Here is a 24,557-nt window from a genome sequence, read left to right as displayed (position 1 = left end):
ACTGCTCTGAACTGGGAGTGGGGTTTTTGTAGCAGAGACAGATGAACCAAACCGCTATACAGGTAAAAAATCTGGACTTTTTGAAAAGCAGCGCTGCTGCCTCCTGCTGTTGGCTAGGAGGCGTTGCATGCATGGGGGACCCAGGCCAGAATTTGACAAGGAGAGGAACCCGCCCTCGTTTGCAGATCAGTTTGTCCCATCTACAATTCCCACAGTTCTCTGTGAAGGAGAAGCGATTCTTAAGCCCCCCTGGGAGCCAAATGGGGGCAGGGGGAGTCTCCTAGCAATTCTCAGGACCCTTGCCAAACCACAGCTCCCAGAATCCTTTGGGGGAAGCCAAAGGCTGTTTGTGAAGAGGCATTGCATCACTTTAAACGTGTGCTGGAGCCACGGGTCTGGAGGTCTGCTGGGATTCTCAGTTCAGGAAATACCCGGTAGGAAGGCAGGGGAGGGAGGAAATGCGAACCTCCAGGGCCTTGACTTGCCGGGATCGATCGTCTTGCGACCTCCGCTTGGACTCCATCTCCTGCTCCAAGTTGTGGAGGCGCTGGGCCAGCAGTTCCTTGTCCAGGACGGCGTTCTCACGCTCAGCCTGGGCGTCCTGCAGGGCCTGCTTGAGACGCATCACCTGGAAGGGAGGGAAACAGAAGTGGGTTTGCAAGGGAGTAGACCAGCCTGCCTTTCTGGAGGAATCAGAGATTCGAACCCAGGCCCTGCCTCTAACCAGGCACTTTTCCCCTTGCGGGAACCCCCCTTGGATAACCCTTGGGTGTTGCTGGACTACCATCTCCCATCATCCTCGGCTGCCGGCTGGGGCTGCTGGGAGCTGAAATCCACATTTGCCCTATGGCCACACCGACTCTGCCGGAGGCAGCCTCGGAAATGCTTTGGCAGAAGCTCACAAGGCGGGAAAGAAAGAGGCAGCCTTCCTCTGTCGATGCGTTACCCTAACATCAGAGAGACTGCTCCTGCACAGGGAGGTTCTATTGGGAGTGAAGAAGGATGCTGGATCAGGCCAAGAGGCCCATCCAATGCCCACTGGGAAAGGTGGTGCAGAAGGCGCGGGGACCAAAGAGTAGGCGGAGCCAGCGCAATGAAAGGCGGAGCCAGCTAACTCTAGTTCCTCCCCATCCTTGTCCTTCCTGCTGAGTCTCATGGAGACCAAAGAGGAGGAAGCAGACAGACAGGGACAGCTCACCTGGCTCAGACGACTGGCCCCACCTAGCCCAGTGTCCACTGCGACCTCTGGGGTCTCGCAGCCCCCTGCTCATTCCATAGCCCCTTCCTTGCGTTGTGTTCGCCTCTGATTTTGAAAGCAGAGAAAAGGGGAGCAGGGCCCTCTTCCCTCCCCTCCCCATCCTACCTCGTCCTGCAACCGCCCCAGGTTGTACTGCATCTTCTCCACCTCGGTGTTCCTGTCTTTGGCCTGCTTCTGGGAGTCCGTTATCTCCTTGCGGGACTTCTCCTTGTATTCCTCCAGCTGAGTCTGCAGCTTGGACAGGGCGCTGTGGGATTCTTGAGCCATCTGATCTAGCTGGAGAAGAGGAGAGGAGGGGGACTCCAGGTTAAACTTCAAGGAGGATGTTTTAATCGAGACCCGTTAAGTCACCCTCCTGCTTCCAAGGTCCAGGAAGATGGTTAACTCCCTTCCCAATTTCCCCCCGTCTCCAAGAAGAGGGAGGATGGCTGGCTCCCCCAATTGTCTCCTATTTCATAAAACTAGAGCAGGGATGAGGAACCTCGGTATTTTGGATTTTCAATATATGTATATATACAGCTGTGGGAGAGCCACAGTTCAATGGTAGGGCATCCAAGGTCCTCTCTAACACACACACAGCTAATTTCTTTCCAAGACACACACGAAATACAGGGTCTTTGGGCATCTCTGCACAGCCTGCCCAAGATGCTGTGTCTCTCCCTCTCAGGACCAATGAAGTCCAAGGCATCATCTGCTGGCCGCTCCTGTCATCGCCTCATCTCCCTCCACCCTTGCGGGGCCTGTCACAATCCTGCTGCTCTGTTAAAAGCCCCGCCAGATCACCCGTGTCAGCTCCTTAAACCTCAGCAGAAAATGGGAGCTGGCAGCAAGGGCCTGCTACCTAATGATCTGGCTGTCTTCTCATGGCCGGCTGGGAGCAAACGCCACCTCCCTCCGCAGTGCTGCAGAGGTGCAGCGGCCAACTTTGCAGCAGAGAGCAGTCCCCCTCTACAGGACCCTTAGATGGAGCTGAATTCAGTCCACGTAGAGCCCTAATGCGAGGCAAGGCAAGGGAAGGCAGAGGCACGCCGAGGAAATTGGTTTTGCAGGCCTGCCAAAGCTGAGCAAGCCAGCGCCCAGGTGAGGGCATTGCTAGGAGTCCCAAGTATTCCATGTTTAAAAATATAAAAGTGATCAAATCAAGGACACCAGGAAGGGAGGCAGCTTTAACCCCACTGGGGTACAACCCACTCAGAAGTAATCTGAGCACAGAGCCTTCTCAAAAAGGACAGGGGGCAAATCAAAAGCATGACAGTTGGTTGGTGAGGTCATGGCCGCTAGCCAGTTGGTGCTCATGAGCAACTGCCATTTGCTTCAATGGGGCCTTCAAAGGATAATTTCAAAGAGAACAGGGCTTACTCTTTAAACCAGCCTTTTCTACACCTGACCATGAGGCCTGGTACCCTAGGGACCCTAACTCCGTGGTAGAGTATCTGCTTTGCACACAGAAGGGCCCAGGCACAATCTCCGTGCAGGGATGGGAACGTGCCCTGCCTGCAACCCTGGAGATCTGCTGCCAGCCAGTGCTGAAAACATTTAACTAGGTGGGCTAATGGTCTGAGATTGAGAATTCGGCAGCTTCCAGCAGGTCCTCTACGAAAATAAAAGAAAAGGGCAGCAGAACTTAAGAAGAGCCAATGGCCCATCTGGTCCAGCCTCCTGTTCTCACAGTAGCCAACCAGGTGCCCCCAAGGAAAACCCACAAGAGGGATTTGAGCATGGAAGCAACGCTCCCCTCCTGCAGTTTCCAGCAACTGGGATTCACAAGCATTGCTGCTTCCATCCGTGGAGGCAGAGCAAAGCCACTGTGGCCAGGAGCCATGGATAGCCCTCTCCTGCTCCATGGATGTCTCTCATCCTCTTTTAAAGCCATCTAGGTTAGTGGCCATCAGATTAACTACAAGCTGCGTGAAGTCGTCCTTCCTTTCTTCTGTCCTGAATCTTCCAACATTCAGCTTCCCTGAATGCCTCTCTGAGCTCTAGTGTTAGGAGGGAGAAAACCTCCGCTCTACCAATCTCTCCATGCCATGAATAATTGTTATAGACGCTTGCTGATTAATCAGCAGCGGCCAGCCCGCCTGGGGGGCCCCACCTCCTTCGTCAGCTTCCCGATGCTCTTGTCCAGCAGGCGCTTCTCCTCCTCCAGCTCGCTCTTGGCCCGCTTGAGCTGCTCCTTCTGCGCCAGCTCCTCATGGAGGGTGGCGCTCAGGTCCTGGTGCTCCCGAGAGAGGCGGTTGAGGCTCCTCTGGGCGTCTTCCAGGCGGCTCTCCAGAGACCGCTTCACCAGAAGCAGCTCCTGTTCCTGGTCCGTGGCGTCCCCCAGAGACTCCTCCATCTGTTTGCGGTCGGACTGGGAAGGGGTGGGGGTGGAGGACAACAGTGCAAGAGTTCACGTCAAAAAAGGGAGACAGCAGTAGTACATAGCGCAAGAGATCTGCGGCTGCTCCTTCAAGTCCCTATTACTTAAGGATGTTGTTGGACTACCACTCCCATCATCCTTGATCGCTGCCCCTACTGGCTATGGATGATGGGAATTGTAGTCCGACAGCATCTGAGAACCCAAAGTTGAGAAAGCCTGGTGCCTTGGTTGTCGAACGGCTTGGCTCCCGAACAAATCGGCTCCCCAACACTGCAAACCCGGAAGTGAGTATTCCGGTTTGCGAATGTTTTTCAGAAGCCAAACGTCTGGTGCGGCTTCCAATTGAGTGCAGGAAGCTCCTGCAGCCAATCAGAAGCCGCGGCTTGGTTTTCGAATAGTTCCGGAGTCGAACAGACTCCTGGAACGGATTAAATTTGACAACCAAGGTACCACTGTAATAGTCATCCTGGATAGGTCAGTTGGTTAGGCAGGGGTCAGCAAACTTTTTAGCAGTGGGCTGATCCACTGTCTGCCAGACCTTGTGGGCGGACTATATTGGGGGGGGGGAGAAATGAATGAATTCCTATGTCCCACAAATAACCCAGAGATGCATTTTAAATAAAAGGACACATTCTACTCATGTAAAAACACCAGGCAGGCCCCACAAATAACCCAGAGATGCATTTTAAATAAAAGGACACATTCTACTCATGTAAAAACACGCTGATTCCCGGACCGTCTGCGGGCCAGATTGGGTCGGATTCGGCCCCCGGGCCTTAGTTTGCCTATGCCTGAGTTAGAGCATGGTGCTGATAATGTCAAGGTTGAAAGTTCAATCCCCATATTATTTTTATTTATTGAATTTATATACCGCCCTATACCCGGAGGTTCTCAGAGTTTTAGTCTGGGTTGGGATAGAGTTCACTGCCACGGTGTGAAAATAAAAAGGCTTGCGAGAAACTGCCCCCAACCTCTCCCTCGATATCTCCCCCCCCCCAAAAAAAGTACCTCCAGTTTTGCAATCTTCTCCTTCAGCCTGGCCTCTGTCCCCTGCCAGTTGTCTGCAAAGTGCCTGTACTCCTTGAGCTGCGTCTCGAGGCCAAGAATCTTCCGCCGGAGGTCGTCGTTCTCCTCCTGTGTCTCCCTCAGGGTGGACTCCACGGCCTTCTTCATCTGCTCGGCTGCCTCCTTCTCACCTTCCAATGAGGACTTTACCTGATGGTGGTGGGAAAGAGACAAACAGGTTAATTTTTTTTTAAAAAAAAAGAGTTAGGCATTTAAGTTTTTTACTTATACATTGCATTAATTTTACAATCCGTTTAACATGTCAAAATTCGACTTCTTTCCCCCTCTTTCTGCAGATCCTTAAATTTATTTTTTCATATCTTCTGCATATCCAAATTCAGTTAATTTACTCATTTAATTATCTACTGTAAATATATACTCTTACAAAACTGCAGGTTATCACAATAATCCTGCTAGTGTTTTTATCTGCTTCCTTTTTATCTGTAGCTATTCAATAAACCATTTCCATTTTTTAATAAAGAGTTTGTTACATTGATTTCTTATTCTTCCGGTAAGTTTTACTATTTCTGCATATTCCATAAGTTTTTGTATCCATTCTTCCTTTGCTGGGACTTCTGCTTCTTTCCATTTTGGGGCGAGTAACATTCTTGCTGCTGTAGTAGCATACATAAATAAATTTCTATACAATTTAGGTAGTTTTGTCCCTATGATTCCCAAAAGAAAAGCTTCTGGGTTGTTGTTTTTAACAAAAGTTATTTTGAACATCCTTTTCAATTCATTATATATCATTTCCAATAAGCTTTCATGCCTAACTCTTTTTAAAAATAAATAAATAAAATGCTTCCAATGTGCTAGTTCTCATGGTGGCAGAGCTAACTTTGAAGTCATCTTATTTTACTTGTTATTTTGTATTTTATTTACTGTTTTTAATTAGGTTTTGTACTTTTGGATTATGCGGAATGCTTTATCTGAGTGGATGTAGCAACCGAGTAATTTCGTTGTTCCAGCAAGGGGACAATGACAATAAAGATATCTTATCTTATCTAACCTAAAAACCAGGCAAGAGATTTGCCTCCCTGTGATTAACAGCAGGACCAGGGTATTTGTCCACTGTGGGAAAAGGACTCTGGACGAGATGAGATGAGATGAGGAAGTCGGGCGAGGGGGCAGGAAGAGAGATGGGACATCATGAGGGGCAGGTTTTCCCCCGAAAGCTGCGAGAAAAGGCAAGTAGCCAAGCTCTCTCTCCCTCTGTGTGGAATGTTCTACCACGCACGCAGCAGAACAGAGGTGGTACAGCCCCCACGTGGCAGAAAGGACTATACCGCTTTGGACCGCCCACAAATTTAGATGTTCTTATCATGTGACGGGTGAGGGGAGCTGGGCCCAGATGGGCAGGATGGATGCTCCACCCCATGCCTAAGGGCCAACTTTAACAGGGGGTGGGGCCAGACGCATGTCAATCACATGACATCACCGTGGGAACTCTGGGCAGGGAGCTGATTGCCAAGACACACACACACACACACACACTGGCAAAAAAACACCAGAGATCCTTGCCTTGAAGGCCTCTTCATAATCCTTCCGTAGCTGCTGGACGTTCTGCTGGAACTGCTGCTTCAGCTCAGTCACTTCCTGGTCGTGGCCACCCACTTCGTCCTCCAGAGCCTCTTTCAATGCCAGCAGCTCCCTCTCCCGCTGGCGGAGGAGGTCGTCCTGGGTCTGCTTGGACAACGTCAAGTCCCTCAGCTGATCCCGGACCTCACGCAGCTCCTGCAGGGACGAGGAAAAAGGAGAGAATTAGAAAGCCACGCGAACACACACAAACAAATCCACAGAGCCTGGTGCAAGCAGAGCAGGAATCCACCGTGGAAGAAAAGAGTTCTCGAGCTACAAGAGATTGGTGTGATAACACTTTTATTATTTATACCCAGTCACTCTGGGTGGCTTCCAACACATACAAAAACATAATAAAACATCAAACTTCCCAATACACAAATGCATGGCATCCACACCCAACTCCCCATCCCACCTACCTCTTCCCCCCCCCTTCCTCATAATGTCTCAACAAGTAAAATTGATGTGTAAAAATGATGCATGAAAAAAATGAGACATTGCATTACCTTTGTAACCTAAGAAAATCTTTTATAAAAATAATTATTAAAAAAACAAATGCATGGCATGATTTTACTTCTTATACAGATGTTGAAGCACACCGTCGGTGCCAAGGGGGACAACTTGAATAAAATATTAGGGGGGCCGAGGTGAGCCCCACCTTGCATAATTAATCACACACACCCCATTTGAATGGGAACGCCCATCAACTTTGTGGGGGAATGGTCCTCTCAAATATTTTATGGGGGAGAGTGAAGGGACCTCAGTTCCTAGGAGTTGGATCCTAAGCTCAGTTCCAACAGCATATGCAAATATCTGGCTCATATACAGAACCTTTATTCTCAGTAATGACGGAACTCACAGGGGGATAACAGTTTTATTCTTCTACATCTTTATTATTTCTAAAAGGAACCTTTGCATGAGTTAGTACTTGATTATCCCCTTGGAGCCGCGCTATGTCTTTGTACTTTCGACCCTCCAGGATGTGATATGTTACGCTTTACATTTTTTATTCTCCACGTTCCTTCTTTTTCTTACGCTTGTGCTCTGTGCTTTGTCAACAAATCAATAAAATCAATTGATTGATCAATAATAGAAAAGGCTTGCATTTTATTCTTTATTCTTTCTACTCAGTATCCCTATGTCCCTATTTAAATCAGCCATTAGCACAAGACCATGAGGACTGGAATCTTGCCGCTTTATTTAAGGAAAGGGGCCTAGCTCAGTGCAATGATACCACACACTCTGTTCCCAGAAGTTCTCAGGTTCCATCCCTGGCAGGGAGGCCACAACCCTCATAACAAACAGGTCTACTGAAAACTAGTGAGCCAGTTTTTATGGGCTGGCCTGCCAGCCAAACTCAGTTCCCCACAGAACCCTCTCCCGGCTGCTAGAGCATGGGTAGGCAAACTAAGGCCCAGGGGCCGGATGCAGCCCAATCGCCTTGTCAATCTGGCCCGCGGATGGTCTAGGAATCAACGTGTTTTTACATGAGTGGAATGTGGGCATTTATTTAAAATGCATCTCTGGTTTATTTGGGACATAGGAATTCGTTCATTTTTATACATATATTTTTCAAAATATAGTCCGGCCCCCCACAAGGTCTGAGGGACAGTGGACTGGCCCCCTGCTGAAAAAGTTTGCTGACCTCTGCGCTAGAGTGAAACAAAAAGCTTCTGTGATTAGCCCCGCCTCCTGTCCACCCTGGCCCCGCCCCTGGCCCCACCCAGGTTCCAGAACCTTTGAACATTCCACATAAGCCCACCCACACTCCTGCAAGCCAGAGTCTGCCCTAGAAACCCCCGTGAACCAAGCGTACCTTCCTCAGGGCGCTGGCCTCTCCAGAATCCCCAGCGCCGTTCCGGGCCTGATCCGCTTCCTGCCGCACGGCCACGAAACGCTCCCTCAGCTCCTTCAGCTCCTCCTCGAAGTCCTCGCGTTCCACCTTCACCTGCAACAGCCTGGAGGTGGTGAAAGGAAGGAGCCAGAAACAGGAGGCATTTAATGGCGATTTGCTAAATTCACACCCGCCCTTCCTCCTGGGTGGGCCACACACTAAAGGCAAGATAAGTGAAACATCTAAAAGCTTCTAGGACAGATGTTATTCAAAAGCATTGGCTATTCTCCTAGAGCAGGCACGTCCCAACAGGTAGATCGTGATCTACCGGTGAATCACTGGACATCTGTGGTAGATCACTGGCTCCCCCCACAGAAGCTCAACAACTTTTGCTCCCCTAGAAAAAGCTCAACATGTGTGCCCTGCACCCCCAAAAACAGGGCCGTCCTCAGTCCTAAAAAAAGCCCAAGAACTTTGACCAGAACCCCAAAAAGCAGGGCTTTCTTTCCTAAAGAAAAAAAAAGCTCAACAACTTTGACCTGAACCCCCCAAAAGGGGTAGATCACTGCCAGTTTTTAACTCTGTGAGTAGATCGCAGTGTCTTGGGAGTTGGCCACCCCTTTCCTAGAGTTTTCCACAACATATTGTTTTCAACTCTGACAAATACAAAAGGTCAGGAAAGACAAAGGCTTCTTTGTGTTGATGAGGAGATGAGAGTTTCTCTGTCTCAAGTAAGACCTTGTGTAAATAAGATTACCGGCCAAAGCAAGCTCTCACCTCTCCCTGAGCTTGCATACATACTTCAGGTACATATGTCAGAGGCTCGTTTATATTTCGGGAATTATTCATGCTCTTACATAGCTGCATTGCTTTATACTTTGTGCATGCCCCATGAGCATATTATAAAGTCATTGTGTCCTATGTCATAAATCAAGCACTGCTAGGAGTTGTTTCTTTTTGTTTTCCAAAGTGTTTCTTATCGATTAAAAAAAAACACATCAGTTTGGCACCAGCAAATTTTTGTTCTGAAAGTGTGGTCCAGAGGAAAAAGTTTGAGAACCACTGACCTAGAGGGGGGCTAAGAAGGAAGGGGCGGCAGGAGGGTGAGTTTGAAAAGCTGGGGCCCCTGGATCAAGTTCACCTGATTGGTTGAATTAAACTAAATCGTTTTAATTGGATTTTGTATCCCATTAATTCTTTTGAATGTTCCTGTGTTACTATCTTCCTTAGTGGGTCACAGGAAGTCCTATTCAGAATAATCCTTTTTTTATATAATAGGATAGGGGCATTGCGGATGAGTTTATGAAGCCAAGGGGGCAGTGGGGGGCCCCCCAAAAGTTTGGAAAGTGCTGTCTAGGCTGCCCCTCAGTACAGAAGCCTAAAAGGACTGAGGCACAGAAAAAAACGCAGGACGCACCAGCGACCCACATGCTGCCTTGAGCATAAAAATAAATTGGCTCAATTTGTAAAGATTTGGGGAGGAATCGGGGGGGGGGGACTCACTCCTGCTTGGTGCTTCGCAGCTCGTCCTTGTTCTTCTGGAACATCTCCTTCCAGTGGGAGGCCTCCTCGCCACTCTCCTGCAGCTCCCTCTGCAGATTCCTCACCACGGTGTTGATCTTCTGCCTCTCCGACTCCAGGCTGGCCTGATCCTGGCGAGAGATGAGGAGAGGCAAAGCTACAATTTTCCCCACGTGCCAAATTGGTGGGCTGGCGCTGGAACCTTGTGGCAACGGGGCAGCGTCGTCTAGCACACCCGAAGGTGGCAGGCCAGCTTGGACGGCGCATGCTTGCGCTATGCACAGCTCTGAACTCCAAGCAGATGGAGAAGCAGCCCTTGGAGATCAGGAAACATGCCCAGGGAGGGTGGGGGGAGGCCTACGGTTCCTCTGCCAAATGGTAGGACTGGCCCTCTTTGTAAGTGGCGAATGGTGTTGGGAAGATGATTCTGGGGCACATAAGATGCTTGCTGTCTAATTCTGCCTAATGGCAGGACCGGCCCCCAGATAAAATCTGTAAGCGGTGAACAGGGTCAGGGCAATGATTCTTGGGCATAAAGGATGTTTTGTCATCTCCCTATGCCTAACGGTAGGACCGGTCCCTGGACAAGGTGTCAAGTTTGTAAATGGTGGCCTGGATCAACGCAATGGTCCATGGGTTATAAAGGATGGTCGTCGGCAGGATCCGCTGTGCCAAGTGTTTCTAACACAGAAGCAGCCTCTCCAACCCCAACCAAATGGATCTGAGTCAGGGCCCATAACCTGCCCGATATCCCTGCACACAGAAAACTAGCATGTCAGGGAGAGGGCAGGCCGCTTCTTCCTGATGTGCTAGATTTCTAAGTGCTAGATTTCTAAGTGCGAGGGGCTTCTTTCTCATTCACAAAGAGAAACTGGAGCTGGTAAAGCCCAACAGGCTCACCTGCGACACGTCCTCCATGTTGCGTCGGAGCTGCTCCATGTCATGCTGGTACTCCTGCCGCAACCGGTCCAGCTCCCGGTCGTGACTGGCCACCTCTTCCTTCAGGGCCCCCTTCAGGGCCGTCAGCTCCCTCTCCCGCTGGCGCAGGTGGTCCTCCAGCTTCTGCCGTGCCCTCAGGACCTCCTCCAGCTCCTCTCTGGTCTCCAGCAGCTCCTGGGGAAAGAGGACAGAGCTAGCTCTCACCCCAGCAGGCCTCCTCTCCACTCCATCCTCTCCTGGGGGCGGCTGTTCCCTCAGGCTGCCTCCATCTGCTTTGCTGGAGGTCCAGCTCCATCAAGCACCCCCTGCCGCTGAATTGGGCCAGCACTTAGAGTTTGAGTTTTTCCTCATCCCTCCGTGTCCCTTTTTCCTTGTGTGTCGTGGTTGTGGTTGTTTTAAGATTATAAGTTTGATGGCAGGGACCTGGCCCCTGTCCAACACTCTTAATCACAAACATGGTTTTGCATGTCTTCCTATACACACAAAAATGTAAGGCTGTCGTTGTGCAGAAAGAGCTGTTTGATCATGGAATGGACTCTCTCGGAACGTGGTGAACTCTCTTATGCTGGAAGTTTTAAATCCAAAATTGGGAGGAGGGGCACCTGTCAGGGATTATTGAACTGTGATTCCTGCATTGCAGGGGGTTAGACTAGATGAGCCCAAGGGTCCCTTACACCCCCACAACTCTGTGATTCTATTACACTGGCACATTGCGGGGCTACGCAGAAGCTCCAGGGAGCCACTTACTTTCAGCAAAGCATCCCTGTCTGGAGAATCTCCCATCGGCTCCCGGAAGCGGTCCAGCTCGTCCTGCATCTCCATCAGCTGGTCTTCCAAGTCGGCCAGCTTGGCTTCCGTCTCTTCCTTGATTGCTTTCACGTCCTTCAGCCTTAAGAATCGGAAGGAGAAAAGAGAAGGGGTGGGGGGTGGGAAGTTCATCTTAACTGTGCCGAGTAGGGCTGGAGGCATCAATAACTATCAGACTTTGAAAAGCCGGTTATTACTTGATCAAGTTCAATTTTGTCGAATCAATTATGCCAAACAGTTTCCATCGGATCGCAATCCATTGCTAGTTTTGAACTTGATTGTGTTGCTATTATCCTCCTCCTTAGTGGGACGTGCAAGCCACTACTCTGAATAATGCTTTTTGTAGAGTTGGGGACCACTGGAGTAGAGGATTAAATCAAAGTCCTTCTGCTGTGTCCTTGCCTACAAAGTTTATTTGCCCCTTGAGCTATATAGAGCCTGCAATATAAGTGTCACCGAGACCGCAAGTGACACATGGCGGCGACGGTGGCAGAGCTGCGATTTGGCCACAGCCAACTCTGTTCCCACTCCCCTAGCCCTCTGGATCCAGAAACGGCAGATCAGGACGCTGCGGCTGAAGGCTCAAATCCATCCTCCATCCCTCTTTCACTCCCGGGCGCCACCTGGTGGTGGTGGGCGGGGCCAGAGGCAAAAGTGGGAGGGGCAACACGTGCAAACTTTTGCCTCTGTACAGCAGCCCTGCCTCCCTCTCCCCCCCTCCTGCAAGGGTATTATGTACAGTGTGGTATATCCTTTTTTGCTGTAAGTCGCATGGAGACCTTCAGGTGACAAGACCCCCACCTGAAGGAGCGCAGGAAGCAGGTGCGGCCTGGGGGTCTTGAGATCTGAAGGCAAGGGTGGGCTTGCAGTTAACTCCGGGAGGCTCCCCTCCAAAAAAATAAACAGATTTGCACTTACTCTTGGACGCTGCCCTGGAGTTCCTGGCTTTTCTTCTCAAAGGCCACCCGCAGTCGGTGGCACTCCTCTTCCAACTCCTCCAGCTGGACCTCCAGGTCGTGGGGGGTGCCATTCCTGTGGCCGTTTTGCAACAGCTCCAACCTCTGACGAAGCTGCGTTGGGGGGGGGAGAGAGAAAGAAAGAAAGAAAGAAAGAAAGAAAGAAAGAAAGAAAGAAAGAAAGAAAATAACTAAGCCCAGAATGCAACCATCTACAGGTTTTTCCAGATGTTCTGACATTACCCAGAAGCCTCTGCTTCCACAGCTTGGGTGGGAAGGCATGACAAATATGGAGGCCGCAGGCCCACTGACTGGGGAGCAGTGGGGAGGGGAGAGAAGGAAATAGCAGAGACCCCAGGCACCTAACCCCAGTATGGTCTACACTGACTGGCAGCAGCTCTCTGGAGTTTCAGGCAGGGGACGCTCCCAGGCCTAGCTGGAGATGTTGAGGATTGAACCTGGGGCTTTCTGCACGCCAAGCATTTGCTCTACCACCGATCTACAGGCCACGTTTTAAGTTTCTAGTCCTTGTGGTTTTAAGGAGACGGCTGTGATAAATGGGAACAGAAGAAGCTGTCTTGTACTGGGTCTGCCCCTTGGCCCATGTAGCTCAGGGCTGTCCGGCACTGGCTGGGAGAAGCAGGGGACATTCCTAGCGCTACCTGAGAACACCTGGGACGTTCTACATGCAAAGCAGATGCTCTGCCCCTGGGGATACAGCTCCTCCCTCCCTAAAGATAAGAGCAAGAGTCCAGTCCTCATGGTTCTAAAATCGAGGGCTGATTTTAAACAGGGAACAGGAGACACTCCCAGCCCCTTTTCCAGGAGACTGAACCTGGAACCTCCTGCCTGCAACTCAGGAAAGAGAGCATGGCCCCATTTGTTCTGTTTCTTGTTTGTTTTGAGTAGGACTTGTGTCCTCAGGGGAAAGACAATACAGGCGAGGCTCTTGTTCCAACAAAAGGGGAAGAGGTGCCAACACACCTTGGTCTCCTCGTCCAACTTCCGCTGCAGCTCCTCCACCTTCTGCGTCAGTTCGCCCGCCGGGGGGAGGGAGGCTGTTGACTGCGCCGCAGGGGCAGCCTTCCCAGAAAAGAAAGAGGGGAGGGGGAAGCAAAGGGCATCAGATGGGGAGACGCTGGAGAAATGGGATACGGTCGGCACCTTGGAATTCTGGGGGGGGGGGAAGAGACCGGCACCATTGCAAAAACCCCATAAGCTGGACATCTGCCCCATCCCCCCTGGGATCGAGAACGAGGTAGCAGAATGACTCCCCACCCCGCAAAGCTCTCCGCTTTGAAATGTAAAGCTTGGGCAAGCAGCCTTCTTGCACCCGAGGCCCTTTCCACATCCCTTCAACCGGAGAGTCATCTGTCTGTGGCCTCCCTCCGCCCTCCAGCAGCCGGTCCTCATGAGGTGTCAGTTTCAATAGAGAGAGAAAGAGATCTCTGTCAAGAAATGGGGCTGGAGGGAGGGCAGGAGAGAGAGAGAGAGAGAGAGAGAGAGAGAGAGAGAGAGAGAGAGAGAGAGAGAGAGAGCAAGATTTGCCCCGGGAGAGCTCTTAGAAAAAGAAGAACAACAAAAACCTGAAGTTTGCAAAAAGAAAAAAAGAAAGAGGTTTGAAAAAGTGCTAGCATGACCCCCCTGAAGATGCATAGCAGGGATTCATCACTATCTGTAGCTGAGCAGAGATCAAAGGTTCTGGGCTTTGAAATGCTTTCACCCAAACACTAGCTGACACAGGGTTTTCCTCTGCAAGATATTCACTGTAAAAAAAAAAAAACCGCTTTGCCCCACGGAGCAGGTGAGAGTTAATCTGTCCCTTTTCCACGTTTCGGGGGTCTCATGGGGAAAGTGGGGAGAAGGGAGACTGGTTTTGGTTTGATAGGGCAATGGGAAAGCTGCCCCCCATATCAGAAGGACAATCCTCTTTCTTTGTGGAGAAAATACATGCAAGTTCATTAAAATAATAATGATAATAATAATCACCTTCCCAGTAAAGAGAGCAATTGTCGTTCCAGGGCTGGTACAACCAGTGCCTTTTTTAATAAAAGAAATGTCTAGGGATACTCTCATTTTCCTACTCGTATTGAAATACTGCCCCTCAATGAGGCCAAACTTAGATTTGCAAAATGTTTAAGGGTATGCGTACCCCACAGGAAAAAAAAAGCACTGGATACCTTAGACAACCCACAAGATGAAGTCTTATTGAGGCTGGGGGGACTGGGGTCCTGAGTTCGGGTCCTGACTCTAAAAAGAAAGTAGGGTTCCAGCCCTCATAATTCCGAATAAAAGGCTGGTTTAAAGAGGCGAGGACGCTAACTTAATACAAGCCACTGGGCCCATCTAGCTCAGCATTGCCAACACTGACTGGCAGCAGGGATTCAGGCAGGGGGGACATTCCTAGTCTAGCTGGGGATACTAGGGATTGAATCCGGGAGGTTTTGCAGAACGAAGTGAGGACTAGCATCGAGCTCATAGTTTGCACACAGGCCCCAGGTTCGATTCCTGGCGCCTCCAGTTAGAAGAAAAAGCTAGCATCTGATAGTAGAGAAAGGCTCTCTCAGCCTGAGACCCTAGCAGTGTTGCTGCCCATCAGAGCTTAGCAGACAATATTAGTCTCAAGGGATGATGTTTCTTGCTTGGTGGAAGGCAGTTCCAAATGGAAACTCTGGGAAAATCCAGCTTTCGGGTTTCCCACAGGTATCTGGCTGGCCACTGTGAGAACAGGATGCTAGCTAGATGGGCCATTGGCCTGATCCAGCAAGCTGGGCTCTCCTTATGTTCTTTGTATAGTGTGCATTGGGATTAAAGCAGAGCTTAGCTATTCCTTTCTTAAAAGGCAGGCTGCCTCACGCCCAGGCCTATCCTTTCCCTTAATCCCCTTCATGACCTCCTTTGCATGGTCTCCCAAGAACACAGTAAATAAATCTCCACAATCAAACAAACCGTATCCATCTCGGGCTCTGGAGAATCCGAGGGCAAGTTCTTAGTCCTCATTGTTTTGGAGAGAAGCCCGAGAATATTGGCATCCAGGCGGAACGGATGTGGGTTCAGCGGTCTGTCCTTGCCCCCCACCCCACCCCACCCCCGAACTGGGACGCATCAACCAGAAAGAGGGCAGGAATCACGCCACGTAGGAAATGATTTTGTCTCACAGCTGTGACATGGTGTTTTTCGCCAAGTACTTACGGATAGCGCTTGGACCTTCTCGAAGACGAGGTTGGTCTTTCTCTTCACCACAGCGTCGCTTTCTGTGTTTCTGAAAGTGACAAAAACATGTTTTTTAAAAAATCAAAAATAAAACCAACCAGCTCAGCTTAGAATGAAAATCGCCAGCATGTCAGATCTTGTTATTCCAAATAGGATCCAGCAGAGCCCTGTGTGTGTGTGTGTGTGTGCGCGCACGCTCCTAAAATGTAATCCAAACATTTTTTTTAAAATTACAGCAGACCTAGAAAGGGTTATAATATGGCACACACTGGCAAGATGCAAATAAGTCATCTGTGCATCGTATTATATTTTAATTTGCTCCTGTGAAATTTCTTTTAAAATAAAATAGCAATAATAGTAGTTCTTTCTGTTTTTTTAAGGGATTAACCCCCCCATTTGCGAAGAACGGGCCGATGAATGGGTATGGTGACTAAATGGAGCTTCCAGATTCAGGGGCAATCTACCAGACGCAGTTGCCTCCATGCCCCTCCCCCTTGAACTTCCCACATACATCCGATTGGTCGCAGCCCCTCCTCTGCTCCCGCCCCAACGCTTACCCATCCTTCAGAATACTGTAGATGAGCTCCTTGGTGTGGTCACTGCTTCCGGGCTGAGATACCTCTTGCTGGTCCTTCAGGAGGTCTGGGGTGGACTTCAGCTGGAAGAAAAACCCCAAAGATCAAACCCCAGCATTTTTGAGAGGGAGAGAAGGAGGGAAGCAGTGTTTTCAAAAGGCTGCTGCCAGTCAGAGTAGACGATACAGGGCTAGACTGGGGCATAGGAAACAGCCTTGGTCCATCTGGATCAGCGATGACGGGCAGCGGCTCCCAAGAGTTTCAGGCAGTGGATATTGTTCACGCTGCCAGGAGACGCCAAAGACTGAACCTGGGACCTTATACACAGGTGTTCACCAATATGCAGGTGAGAGCTCTCGTTTAAATTGGAAGCAGGGATGACGGTGAAGGCCCTGTGTGAGTGTCTGGAGGTGGTTGGGGGGTGGACGGCGATTAATGGATAGAGGTTGTCGACAAGACAGAAGTACTGTTTCTGGGGGACAGGGGGCTGGCAGGTGTGGGGGACTCCCTGGTCCTGAATGGAGTAGATGTACCCCCGAAGGACCAGGTGCGCAGCCTGGGAGTCAATTTGGACTCACAGCTCTCCATGGAGGTGCAGGTCAATTCCGCCTACCAGCTCCATCTGGTATGCCAGCTGAGACCCTACCTGCCCGCAGACTGTGTTGCCAGAGTGGTGCATGCTCTGGTTATCTCCTGCTTGGACTACTGCAATGCGCTCTATGTGGGGCTACCTTTGGAGGTGACCCGGAAACTACAACTAATCCAGAATGTGTCTGCCAGACTTGGTGACTGGGAGTGGCTGCCAAGACCACATAACACCGCTCCTGAAAGACCTACATTGGCTCCCAGTACATTTCTGAGCACAATTTGAAGTGGTGGTGCTAACAAACAAACAAATCTATAATATAAAGCCCTAACCGGCCTTGGCCTTGTATACCTGAAGATCCTGCTCTGAGGGTCTTCTGGTGGTTCCCCCACAGCAAGAAGTGAAGTTACAGGGAACCAGGCAGAGGGCCTTCTCAGTAGTGGCACCCACCCTGTGGAACGCCCTCCCAGCAGATGTCAAGGAGATACTGTAAATGTACTGCTTTCAGAGGACATCTGAAGGCAGTCCTGTATAGGGAAGTTTTTAACGTTTGATGTTTTACAGCAGGCATCCCCAAACTGCGGCCCTCCAGATGTTTTGGCCTACAACTCCCATGATCCCTAGCTAAGAGGAGCAGTGGTCGGGGATGATGGAAATTGTAGTCCAAAACATCTGGAGGGCCGAAGTTTGGGGATGCCTGTTTTACAGTGTTTTATAGAATCAGAGAACTGTAGAGTTGGAAGGGTTCCCAAAGGTCATCTAGTCCAACCCCCTGCAATGCAGGAATCTCAGCTAAAGCACCCATGACAGATGGGCATCTAACCTCTGTCTGAGGTTTGCATTTGCTGGAAGCAAACTCTCATTATCCTTAGCTAGCAGGACCAGTGGTCAGGGATGATGGGACTTGTAGCCCAATTAACATTTCTTAGTGATTGCTGATCTTATGCTACTTGAGGCACCTGTTAGGACCATTCATATGGCATGTATTCATTACTCATGACTGGTTATGTTTACAGGATTGTCATTCTTATATTTATATTGTATGCAAATATACAGTGGTACCTCGACTTACGAAGGCGATCCATTCCACGGCACTCTTTGTAAGTAGAAGTCTTCGGTTGTCAATGCGCCCGTTTTGCACATGCGTGAAGCCCGATTTTGCGCTTCTGCGCTAGCGCCGACCGTGCGTGCCGCTTCTGCACAGGCGCAGAACACACACGCGCGGCAAAAAGACTTCCGGGTTTGTCGACTCCGGAAGTCGAGTCGTTTGGATGTCAAGGTACCACTGTAATGGATTTTATTTTACATCATCGCCAGCTGATGAAGAATTACTATTGAAACAGTTTGTCATTCAGAAAAACTACTATGTTTTTTGATCACGGGTACAGGATTGTGACTGTTGAAAGGCTTGTTTGCCACCTTCAATACCGATGGACTATATTGTCCAATTTTGTTCGTGCAACAGTGATAGACTTTTATTTTCTGTGATTCTATTACATACAGTATTCTCTGTTTAAGAACTGCTATGCTCGGAGCTTCAGTTATTGCAAGATTGCAGGACTGGGACTGCGGCTTGTTTGCCTCAGTGATATTGACTGACTACCTTCTCTAATTTTGTTCATGCAATATTGATTTATTTTATTATCTGTAGCTGCACCATATGTTCTCTGTTTAAGAATTGTGAAATAATACAGGTTATATATATTTTGTTAGAACATTATTAGACACGTATTGCCTGCTATTGCTTAAAGTTTGTCTGTTTTTGTAACACAGGGGATTTCCTTTCTTACAGGTCTATGCTGATGGACAGGTGCTTCTCGGGGTCTCTGGCACGGGCCCCTCCCAGCGCTACCTAGAGATGCCACCAGGGACTGAACCAGAGACCTTCTGCATGCACGGCAGCTGTTCTGCCACGGAGGTACATCTAACTGATAACAAGCACAGCAACCTTCTCAAGACAAGCGTGCTGAACTGCTTGCCTTCCCAAAGGGCCCCCCTGGTCTCCGTTTCTAAATACACTGGGCCCCACAGGCTGCCATCAGGAGAAATTGGCACAGACAGCCCCGCGAAAACACAAGGAAAAAGTATCACCTGCAGGTCTGGCTGTGATTTCCTCGCCTGCTTCTCCAAGGCTGGCTCCTCCAGGCTCTTGTTGACCCATTCCCGGGTCAGCTTCGATTTGTCCAGCCCGTTCTCCTTCACCGGCCGCCCAGAGGCCCTGCTGAGGCTCCTGCTTCCCAGGGGCTCAGGGCTGGCCGTCAAGACCCCTGCCCCTCCTCCGGAACCTGCCTGGTGCTCCCCAGCACCCGGCTCCCGGCTGTCGGCCGTGTCATAGTAAGGCACCCTCCCGTCGAGGCTCTGCGAGCGCTTCCGCTCATCCAGAGAGAGCCGGCTCCTGCGGGACGGCCGCCCCCGCTGCTGAGCCTTTGCGTCAAACTTGTGGATCAGAGAGTCCACCGAGGACAGAGGCTTGGTGTCGATGTCGCCGGCGGTGGCAGGAGTGGCGGGCTCAGGAGAGTTCGCCACCGCCGGTTTGCGTACGGGCCTCAAGCCAGAGAGGCTGCCTCCAGTGTCCTCCCTGGGGCTGGGCTGCCGGCGACCAGCCAGGTTCATCATGCTAGTGCTCCTCACAGCGCCCCCCGGAAGCAGGGGCTGGGGGGTGTCAGGGGGGCTGGCCCCAGGGGCGCTGGGCTCGGGAGGCTCGTCCAGCTCGGGGTCAAGCAAGGAGCCGTGCGACTGAGTCCGCCGCAGCTGCTCCCCAAACGATTTTTTGTATGGCAGTGTCCGGTAGCCGCCACTGCGGTGCTGTGGGGCGGGCCCCCGCTCTAAGCCGCCTGCTTTTGGGGTCTGCCTCGGGCCGGGCTCCTCGTCCGAAGTGCTGTACCGGGAGGCGTGCCGGGACTTCCTGGCCCCGTACGGGTTCTCTGGCAGGTCGGAATCGGAGCTGAAGGAGCCCGAGGCATCTTTGGAGGAAGAAGCAGCCCCGGGGGAAGCAGGGAAGGAGTCCTCCCGCTGGGGGCTGCGGGCGGGGGGGCCGTACTTGCTCTCGCCTTTGATCTGCACCCCAAATGAGTCTCCCCCTTTCTCGCCGCTGTTGAGGACCACGAAGGGCTGCCCGTCAATGCCCTGCACCCGGACCGCCACCCCGTAGGAGCCCGGCTTAGAGGGCTTGGGGCGGATCTTCTGCGACTTGCTGGGCTCCTTCAAGTCGTTGATGAAGCGGATCTGGACCCCGTAGTCCATGGGGCCCGGCTTCTCGGCTAGGGTGCCGTTCACGTGGTGGTCCATCCTCTGAGGGTCTGGGGCCTTGAAAGGATCCTGCCAAAGCGGGGAGAGAACACAGGCTCAGAATCGTAGATTATAGACCTGGAAGGGACCCTGCGAGTCAATCTAGCCCAACTCCTCTGCAATGCTGGAATAATGCAGGACTTGTTTTTACCTATCGCAACTGCCTGATCCTGCAGACTTCTTCTGATGTTCTTGTGCTAGCTAACACCTGCGAGCCCCTACATCTTAGGCTCAGGTTATATATACAGTGGTACCTCTGGATACGTACTTGATCCGTTCTGGGGTGCCGTTCTCACCCCGAAAAGTATGTATCTGGAGCGGTGCTTCCACACATGCGTGAAGCCCCGATATAGTGCTTCTGCGTGTGCACATAACACTTCTGCACATGTGCGCGCGGCAGAACCCAGAAGTAAACACTTCCGGGTCCGCCATGTTCTTAAGCTGAAAATACGCAACCCGCAGCAAACGTAACCAGAGGTATGACTGTATGTATGTGCAAATACAAATATCTACATCCTAAAAGCACCGCAGCCTCTCCTGCCCTTCCTTCCAAGGAAGCCGAACCCTGGGAGAGTTCAGATGAGCGGGGTTGAGCCAGTCACCACCTCTTAGCCTAACCTACCTCACAGGGTTGTCACGAGGGTGAAATGGGGTTTGGACAAGAACCATGCACAGCACCTTGAGATCCTTGGAAAGGTGGTAGGTAAACATAACAGATAAATAAATGAATGAATAGCAAACAATATAAATGCATAAAACATTTTAATGAAGCGGTTGGGGAGGAGATGTCTCAGGAGGCTGAGCAGTGGGGTCAATCCTGCAAAATCCTAGCTCTGGCTATAACCAGAACTGCATCTCAACAGGATTTTTTTTATAAAAAAAGTTTTTAAATATTGCATTGTTAATTTCTGTAACCTGCCCTGAGATCTTTTATGGTGAACAGCAGGAAATAAATTGAACATAATGTTAATTCTTACAACAACCCTGCAAGGTAGGACAGTATTGTCCTCTTATTGTGGATTAGAGGTGGGTGGGGAGGGAGAGCTCACAGTAGAGGTGAAATTTGAACCCAGAGGCGGTGTGTGTGCGAGAGAAGACTTCCTGGGTTTTGAGATTATTTCCTCAGCCACTATCCTCCTGCGCTTGATCTCCTGCTCTCAAGATTTTTATGAACCTGCCGTCCTTGCGCTAAGTCTGAACACAACTCCACTGAGCTCAGTATTGCCCACACTGACTGGCAGCAGCTCTCTAGGGGCTTCAGGCTGGCAGGCAGCCTCTCCCAGCCCTACCTGGAAATGCCACTGGGGACTGAATCTGGTGCCTTCTGCGCAGGGCAGATGCTCTACCCCTGAGCCTCAAAATAGAAGATCCCCGTCCTCATGGTTCTGAGCCAAAGGCTGGATTTAATCAGGAGCAGAGGCAGACAGGGTCCCCCTGGACCAGTACTGTCTGCCCAGACTGGCAGCAGCTCTCCAGGGTTTCAGGCAGGGGACAGTCTTGGCTCTACCTGGAAATGTCAGAGATTGAACCTGGGGCCTTCTTGCTGCTGAGCTACAGCCCTTGGCCAGAAATTTAAAACCCTGCATTAATTCAGGGATTAGTCCCACTCTCAGCGACCAGCAGCAAAGCTGCACTTTCACCTCTACACAACACGCCCCGGCTGGCAACTCCCTTTTACGATGGTGGAGCGAGCAGGGAAAAATAAATAAATATGCAAAGCGCTCTTATCGGGTCAAGGCAGAGTGCAGGTTGCAAGCGTTTCAGGTGGAAAAACACACCCCGCTGCCGTCAGGATCTGCCGCCGAGCAGGAATGCAAGGAGACTGAGAGCGTGGGTGGATAACACCTGCGGAACTTGGGGGCCAGGATACGAATCCCAGTACAGAGACTACCAGCAAGGACTCAGTAGTCCATGTCTGTAAAATGGGTGGAAAGTGTGGTGGATTGCTGGTGGAGGCCAGACCACACACCCACCCTGTGAGATTCTGAAATAAAAACATAAGAAGATCCTGTATAGGATCAGGCCAAATGCCCTTAAGAACCTAGAAATCTGGATAGACTGCTGCTGGATTTGGAGGCTCCATAAGAATGTCAGAAGAGGGCCAAAGGGGCCCCGTTTAGGATAGCATCCTGTTCTTGCAGTAGCCAATCAGACGTTCCAATAAGAGCCCTGCCAGAATGATCTCACCGCCAGGAATGCATAAACAACCCAGGATTTTTATTTACACAGCAGGACCATTCAGAGGGTGTCATTCCAGAGTACTTTTTTGCAAAGACAGCATTGCTCCACCTATCCGGCCAAATAATTGCAGGTTGTTGTCCGATTTACACTTGGCAGACCTGCCTGTTGTGGGTACACCCATCTGCCTTGCTGAGCACCAGGCATCTCAAGGGGGGGGGGATCCATGGCTCTAAATCAGCCTAAGTTTCTAGTCCTCAGGAGCATTTGAGCAGCTTGCCTCACACCCAGGAATGGCTCAAGCCATTTGGGGGCATGCACACACACACACACACACACACACGGGGACATCGCTCAGCAGCAGAACACATGCTCTGAAGTAAGGAGGTCCCTTGTTCAACCTCTGCCATGTTCAGCAGCGTTCGAAATTAGCCAGGCACCAGGCGCATTTCGCACCTGGCCATCGGCTCCTTGCTACCAAGTGGAGATGCCTGGGGGCCAGGATGCCACCTGACACCTCCACCAACTTGGATGCCTTTAAAAGAGGATCAGACAAATTCACGGAGGCGATTAATGGCTTTTCGCCATGATGGCTATGCTTTGCCTCCATGGACAGAGGCAGCAATGCCTCTAAATACCGGTTGCTGGAAACCACAGGAGGGGAGAGAGGGCATTTATGCTCAGTTGTTGTGGGCCTCCCCATGGGGCATCTGGTTGGCCCTGTGAAGGCAGGACGCTGGGCAAAATTGGGCCTGCTTTGGCCTGATCCAGCAGCCTCTTCCTATGTTCTAAGCATTCTGAGAGACGGAGAAACTATCTAACACAGCTCGCAGTTTGAGAAAATCTCTCTCTCGCCGTTTCCCAACCTTCCCGGTGGAAACTTCCTGCCACACACTCTTAGCTCCCCAGCCAGCCGGCATGCTCCCTTTTTGCTCAGCAGAACGAAGCCGCTACCTTTAAACAAGAAATGGATTTCAAAGGGTACTGGCGCCTCTTCCAGCCTGCAAGGGAGAGAGGGCTTGTGAGGTTTATCAGGGAAGCCGGGAACAAGCATGCGATTGTTTTCACGAACACCGAGAGTCTCACTGCCACCGCTCAGAAACTGGCTCCTTTCAACTCCATCAGAGCATCGTGGGATCGGGGACTGTTGAAGAGCATCAATTGAAAAAAACGTGACAATAACGCAGTGTCAATGGGAAATGGACCGGCAGAACCTCGGGAGCAGAGAAGCTGGGGGAGCGGTGCAAAGGGGTACCATTGTGTTCATCGCCCGCTGCAGGGCAGCCAGCTGACAGGCTGCCGCTTTTAGGCTGCTGAGCCGAATGGGAAGGTGGAAAAACAAAAGGGTGCTGCTCCCCAGCCCGCCCACCTTGCTTTTTGCAGCCTGCCAGATTACTGCTGCATACTCACTGCGACTGGAGCCCGCAAGAGCAATCCGAAAAGAGGAGAGGGTTAAAAGTGCATCCAGAAAGGAAGAGGGGTGTGGGTGCGTGGAGAAGAGAAGTAAACAAATAAAAAAAGTTTGAGGCAGCTAAAGAGGCAGCCAGCGTCCTCCGTGGCCGAACGCCGTGGGAACCTGGCCGGCCCGCAGACCCGCTCGCGTCCGGGTGGCGGTGAGCCCTGACATTTTGAGAGCAGTGCAATGCGGTGGCAGTTTAGCGGTGCTGGAGGTGGCACGTGGCGGGGTGGCTGGGCTGCATCGTGGCATTGGTTCCACGGCAGGCGGGCAGCAAGAATGGGGAGAGCAAAAAGGCCGTGCTGCCCCCCGTCGGCAAGTTCCTTCCTTGCCGCAGGCTCCGCAGACCAGGCAAGCTTCCCGGCCGTGGGGAGGAGAGCAGCTGGCTGGCTGGCTGGCTGGCTGGCTGGGGGAGAGCGATGTCCTTGAGCCAACGGTCAGCCGAAACACTTATCTTGCCTGCTTTCTCCCCTCCGCCGTCCTCCCCTGCTCCCAGACGCAGGCTTCAAAAAGGGAGCCATGAAAACAAGCACAAACGGGTCTTCTTCCTCCTCCAGGCAGGGGTGAAGGGCATCAGAAGCAGCCAGGGCAAGAGGGGGATGCTCTGGGTGGTGGAAGCTAGCTGGTGGCTGGATGCGGAATTTGCAACATCAGCTGGAAGGTGTGTGTTTGTGTGCATGTGGTTTGATCACAGATCAGGAAAGGAGGAGGAGGAGGGGTTTGAGGTGGGGGGAGGAAGGAGGAGGCGGTGTGGAAAATGAGATTTGGGGATTCAGGTCTTTGAGAGACAAGATTTGCTGCCCCATGCGGAACAGCCTCTGCTGCAGAGAGAGAGGACGGTTGTCAAGACATGATAAGGATGCTGCTTGTGTGCTAAACCAGAGGGGGGGGGGTTAAGAGGTTAAGAGTGACCTGGCTGGGAGAGACCAGGGTTCAAATCCTCA

General features: G+C 51.2%; 1 protein-coding gene across 2 annotated transcripts in view; it reads right to left on the bottom strand.

Moving 5' to 3' along the window:
* The window catches only part of CGN (cingulin), a 50,616-nt gene that overhangs the window by 11,933 nt on the left and 14,126 nt on the right, over positions 1-24,557 (bottom strand). For both annotated transcript variants that reach the window (XM_035097881.3, XM_035097882.3), the window contains exons 2-15: positions 18,783-20,009; positions 16,088-16,188; positions 15,510-15,579; positions 13,302-13,400; positions 12,280-12,431; positions 11,302-11,443; positions 10,516-10,728; positions 9,598-9,746; positions 8,077-8,218; positions 6,204-6,416; positions 4,626-4,832; positions 3,351-3,608; positions 1,364-1,534; positions 467-628 (exon numbers count right to left, since the gene is read on the bottom strand). In XM_035097881.3, the coding sequence (XP_034953772.3) occupies positions 467-628; positions 1,364-1,534; positions 3,351-3,608; positions 4,626-4,832; positions 6,204-6,416; positions 8,077-8,218; positions 9,598-9,746; positions 10,516-10,728; positions 11,302-11,443; positions 12,280-12,431; positions 13,302-13,400; positions 15,510-15,579; positions 16,088-16,188; positions 18,783-19,979 (3,276 nt within the window). In that variant the 5' untranslated portion in view covers positions 19,980-20,009. The remainder of the gene's footprint in view (positions 1-466; positions 629-1,363; positions 1,535-3,350; positions 3,609-4,625; positions 4,833-6,203; positions 6,417-8,076; positions 8,219-9,597; positions 9,747-10,515; positions 10,729-11,301; positions 11,444-12,279; positions 12,432-13,301; positions 13,401-15,509; positions 15,580-16,087; positions 16,189-18,782; positions 20,010-24,557) is intronic.

This window comes from Zootoca vivipara, chromosome 16 (assembly GCF_965207765.1).
Source record: "Zootoca vivipara chromosome 16, rZooViv2.hap1.1, whole genome shotgun sequence".
Classification (NCBI taxonomy): domain Eukaryota; kingdom Metazoa; phylum Chordata; class Lepidosauria; order Squamata; family Lacertidae; genus Zootoca; species Zootoca vivipara.
The sequence above is the reverse complement of the archived record's forward strand: the minus strand, read 5'-3'. Positions and strand labels throughout refer to the sequence as shown.